The sequence below is a fragment of the Morone saxatilis genome, unplaced genomic scaffold (genome assembly GCF_004916995.1).
Source record: "Morone saxatilis isolate NCDOM2014 unplaced genomic scaffold, NCSU_SB_2.0 Contig5, whole genome shotgun sequence".
NCBI lineage: Eukaryota > Metazoa > Chordata > Actinopteri > Moronidae > Morone > Morone saxatilis.
In genome coordinates this window covers 6,885,683-6,891,244 of record NW_023340095.1, presented here as the reverse complement: position 1 = coordinate 6,891,244, position 5,562 = coordinate 6,885,683, and the positions used below count along the sequence as shown (strand labels likewise).

The 5,562-nt window shown below is 39.3% G+C and overlaps 1 protein-coding gene across 3 annotated transcripts in view; it reads left to right on the top strand.

The window, feature by feature from the left end:
• Positions 1-5,562, top strand: part of LOC118338994 (neuropilin-2-like) — an 87,860-nt gene that overhangs the window by 64,446 nt on the left and 17,852 nt on the right. For all 3 annotated transcript variants that reach the window (XM_035676496.1, XM_035676494.1, XM_035676495.1), the window contains exons 12-13: positions 1,257-1,331; positions 2,086-2,250. In XM_035676496.1, coding sequence (XP_035532389.1) covers positions 1,257-1,331; positions 2,086-2,250 — 240 coding nt within the window. The remainder of the gene's footprint in view (positions 1-1,256; positions 1,332-2,085; positions 2,251-5,562) is intronic.

Here is a 5,562-nt window from a genome sequence, read left to right as displayed (position 1 = left end):
TGTGTGTGTGTTTGTGTGTAGAAAGAGCTTTTTGTGGTGTTGATGGTGGTTTTGCAAAGCAGAACTGAAACTGGTCAGATTTATTGTGACAAATGACAGAGAGAAGACGGAAAGATGGAGGGGATTTGCAGAGCCCAAATGATAAAGGAAGGAAGGAAAGAAATAAAGAAAGACAGAACATATAATAAATGGCAGAAAATGAGAGAGAGAAAGAAGTAATTTCTAAGAATATTTTGGCAAGAGGTTTGTGGTGTCAGCCATACGCCATCTTCTGTTCCCTTACGTCAATGTATAGACGTGTGTTAGCGTGTGCTAGAGAGAGCTGGTAAAGCATTCAGGGCCGTTTAAGGAATCTTAACCAACAGTAGAAAACTGCTTATTGAGACCAGAAGGTCTTGGGGTTACATTGACATACCCCACTGCTGACGTGTATGTGTGTGCCTCTGTTTGATCTATCATACACTGGTCGCATGCTGCTGTGCACCAAGGTCAGTTTGAGTGCAGCATCTATCATCATAGCGTTGTGGCTGTGTGTGTGTGTGTGCCAACCTGCAGTGGGTAAAATGAGTGTGGCGTGGCACAGTCTCCAGTGCCAGCTCACTGCCTCAGCTCACTCTGTCACTGCCTGGATCATGAAAAACTTTAGCCTTAATACACAGTTCTGGAAAACAACAGTGAAGTGTGTACAAACATCATCAGTTACCGCATAATATCTAAATCTTTCTTTGCTCAAGACACCACTGCTGTGCTTTTGAAGTATTATTTTCCAGTGTGTGGCGAAGCAGCTGTAGAACAAATTGTTGATATTTAAAAAGAGTTGGTTATCATAAATCCAGTATTGTCTCTACTTATTAGACAGCTTGAGTGTGTTGGAAGTTAAACATAATTAAAGCAGATTAACCCGTGCCAATGCTTGCATTAAATATAAAGTGCAATGCAATATATGTGGTTGCTGGATTGTGTAAAGCTGCTTGGTGGTGGGTTAAGCAGCATGCTGCCACGGATAGCAACATGCTAGTTATCTTAGCTGGATGTTGTTAGACGGCATGCTGTCAGCTGATGACGCTAACTGGAGATAAAAGTTAATATACCTTGTATGGAGGGCCACTGCGGGGCCTAATGCTAGGTCAAAACATTTGACATGAATATCAGGCTTTCATAGAAATGATCATTCAACTTATGGCACACTGTTACTGTAAATTGATGTCATCTCTTTCCATTATATTCTAACCTCAGTGTTTTATTTCTGTTGGCAGAAACCACCACTGTACCTGACACTGTGACCCCCACCTTGCCCAGAGAGGAACAGACGACTGCTGCAATGAGACCCGGTAAACACACACACACACACATATAGTTCAAGCACTCCCACACACAGCATTAATTTTGTCTCTGTCTCTCATCCACACACACTCAACGCTCTTAAGGTCAAACTCATGATGTCATCATGCACCACAGGGCCTCTGGGCTTTGAAGTCTGTTAGATTCAAGAGTCCCACAGGAAGCTCTGTTTGAGTGAAAATAAGCTCTCGCAGCCAGAGTATCACACACACACACACACACATATTGGGAATATGATTTCATAGCTGTAGGTCAACAACTGTCAGGCAAGTAGCCTTACCGGGGTAAATGTAATGTAGTTTAAGAAGCTCCTTGTTTATTTATTTTGTTGCTACATAACTGAATGCAGTGATTTAAACTGAATACAGCATCAGTGATACTAAGTGCATATTTATAATGCTTTGTTTTCTTTATTCTTTATCATCATTTCTTATGTTTCTTTCTTGTATCCTCTCCACTGATTCTTCTGTCCAGCTCATTCTCCCTTCATATAATCTCTCTTTTAATATACTATTTGTATTCAGCAGCACGATTTATTGAGATGTCATATTATTGTCTCAAATCACAACATAAAGAGGAGGCAGCTATTATGGTATTAAGTCCCGTAAAAGAATGACAAGAAACTGAAAAAAAACATTAAAAGCACTTAAAAAAGTGATTCGATAATCTTTACTTTAAATCAAAACAGATGCACTATTAAACGTCTTTATTTGCTATTTGTGTGTTTTCTTTCACGATCCACAGCCACCACACCGTCCCTGTCGGCTGTATGTGACTTTGAGCAGAGCTTATGCGGCTGGTCGGCTGATCCCCAGTCAGGTGTGAGCTGGTTGCTGCACACAGCGAGCAGTAGTTCAACTGGACACGGCTCACATGGAACGAGGCAGGATTTGGCGCTGGGATCAGACAGTGAGTACTGACTTTGTTCATAACATCTAGAATCTCATAGAGCATTCAGCCACATAAAATTATATTTTATAACCAGACCCTTTATAAATAATGTAAAATGTCTTGAGAAATGTTTGTCCTTTGTTCTTTTTACACTTTTACTAGAGTTTCAGGTCAGTCACTCCACAAAGTACGTCATCATTAAGACAAACGTAGCAGAATCCATACTGGAAACATGTTTTTTTTGGGATTACAACAATTTCATATTTGAATTACTGGCTCCGCTGTTTCCAGCACTCCTATCTACATAACATCACCAAAACACATGTATGTGTTTTATTGTTGTAGGCTAGAAGTCAGCTCACATATTTAAAAGGACACTCCATCTATTTTCCACCTGAAACCTGTGAAACTTGCAGCAATATATGCTGGCATATATCACGGACACTAAATTAACTTGCAGCAATTAGTAGGTATGTCTGTTCAGCTTTATTACTGTTTAATATAACTGCAATAAATACTAGTATCAATAAACATTATAATAGTATGTTTTTGTATGAGGAAACTAATAAGAATCATGGCCTCAATATGTCTCATACTGTTTTTATTCTTAGAATAAATAAGAAATACTTGGATAAGCATCCAATTATCTTTAATAGATAGATAAGATATTTGAATCATGTAACTTTTTAACCTAACAGACCAACAGTACCATAAAGAACCTATAAGAGATTATTGTGGGCGAATCTTCTCCTCTACTAAATCATCCAAACTCTGTCCGAACTTTGTGTGCCCATTAGAATCACATCCAGTTAATTTCTTCATTTCAAGACATTTCTCATTTTGTAAACACAGAAAAGAAAGCATCGTCATGTCGAGATGTTTGACCTTCCTCAGCACAATAACTTCTGTAGCTAATTAAGAGCAAAATGCTTGTCCTGTGGTGGAATCTTACAGATCACAATGCTGCAAGCAACCACTGACAGCAACTATGATGCAAGGATTTCACTCTGATCTGATTAAAGTGTGTACGACGACTTAATTGGAGTTTTTAAAAAATGTTAGGTTTAACAGTTTCACATTCCCTAACCTAGTTCGTTACTTTATTGTCTCTTTTCTCGGTTCTTTCTCATTTTCAGGTTCCTTTAATCCATAACTTTTTCACCTTTTCTCTGTATTTTTATTCACTGTCCTAGCATCTTTAGCTTGCCCCTTATATATATATACGAATTACTATACTTCAACCTCCTTGTTTGCAACCTCCTTATCTTCTTTTCCTTTATTTTAGTATGTTTTACTTGCCTTAGATGTCGCTACAGATGTCTTTCTGTTCTAAATCCTCATCATCTCATCTCTCCTTGTTACCCAGATTCTTTCATTCCATCCTTCCTCTACAAGTCATCCACCTTTGTTTCAGTTCTAACTCATACAACAGTTTATAATTTCTGTATGTTTTGTCAATTTCCCTTTCCGGCCGTCACTCCATCACTGTGATCGCCTCTTTCTCTCCTCACTAACCTCTTTTCCGATTTCCCTCAGTGGTGCTTGCCTTTTTCCACATCTGTCCATCTTTAATAAGACAGCAGGAGGATAACCAAGACTGTTTTATCCATCATACACACACATTCACTGCCTCACTTACCTCTCCACATCTCTTTCTTACACACACACACACATACTTACTTTACTTACACACCCATAAGGCACACACTCATCGCCCAGAGCAGTCAGATAAGTCAGATGATGGCTTTGACAGAAGTGCTGCCTTAGCTCTCCAGCTCCCCCTGAGGCTCCACACACACACACACACACACACACACACTTACACAAACCACTCAAGGTGGGACTGTCCGCGTATTAAACACTGAAGGTGTGTGGGTTTCTTTCCCACACGCACACACACGCAGATGACCTTGCCATCCACCAAGGTTTTCTCTGTATCTGTTGAAGACATCCAGTTTACGGTTGACTGAGCAGCTCCTTCATAAACAGACAGGGCCGTGACATAAGGCAAGGCTCTACATCACACTAGGCGGGTGTGTGTGTGCATGTGTATAATTGACATAGCAGCGTCCCTGTCTATGTGTTCGACAGTAACATGACATTAAGTCTTGTTCTACAGCAACATTAGCACGGCACCCTGTCTGGAAACTGTCTCGATATGCAAATCAAATCCCCAAACCTTGTCATTGAAAACCCTTTTAGGGTTTTAAAAGAGAAAATCCGACCCGAACATAGCTCATAAGTTATTCTTTTTATCTCAGATAGGGCAAGACTGAAATTCTATACCCTGTGGAGATTTTTAATCGAAAGAAACCCTTCACACTGCTTGTTGTTTGTAAGTGGTTTAGTTATTGATAAGGAGAGGAAACGAGAATAATGGAGAGTTGAAAAGAGACTAAAAGACCCTAACAATAACCCAATGACACTCCTTGAAAAGGTGTCTCGCAATCCGTTTCCCAGTAAACTTTGTGGTATGAATGCAAATCAAACCAGTCAGAAAGTACAAAGAACTGACGAGCTAACCTTCTATAAAATGAACTTGATTCATTATGCGCTCATTGTAGGAACTGTTAAGGAAGAAAGCAATCTGCAGACAGTATATTATGCATGCTCATTTGGTAAAGTAAAGTAGGAAAAATCTGCATATAGCAACTAAAGGATGATTTGTGTTTCATGGTTATGTTTACACAACTGAAAAAAATCATGTTTTTTTCTGTATCAAACCCAAATCACAATCTCTCCCTAAATCCAACCAAAGTTTTAAGGTTAAAGTGGCAGTACATACCTACTACCTAACCACATGCAGGATTTAAGATACAAATCAGTCTCCGATGTTAAAGTCTGGCTTTAATTCCAATGAGATAGAGCTGATCCTTATGAGATAGGATGCACTTTTAAAATATCATTTAAATGAATGCAGCATGACCATGAAGGCAGCTCAGTTCAAGTTAAGCTATAGCTTAATTGAATGTTTGTTTTTTGTGTGTGAATGTAAGGAATCAGTGTGACACATATTAAAAGACAATGCCTAGTCATACTTGCAAGTGAAAACAAGAGTTGACATTATAGTGTATTTCATGTCTGCATTTGCAGACATACAGTGTATCTCTACATTTGAACTTAGAATAAATTCTCCACACACCTTCCAAATTATGAACTCACACACAACACACTGCAGGTACACACACACACACACACACACACACACAATGACTGACTGAGTCACTGGTCCTACAGTAGCTCAAGCCTGCTGTGTGTGTGTGTGTAGGAAGAGGCAAAGTACTCACCCAAATTGACCAATTATGCATAATGCAGCGCAGACGGGTTAAA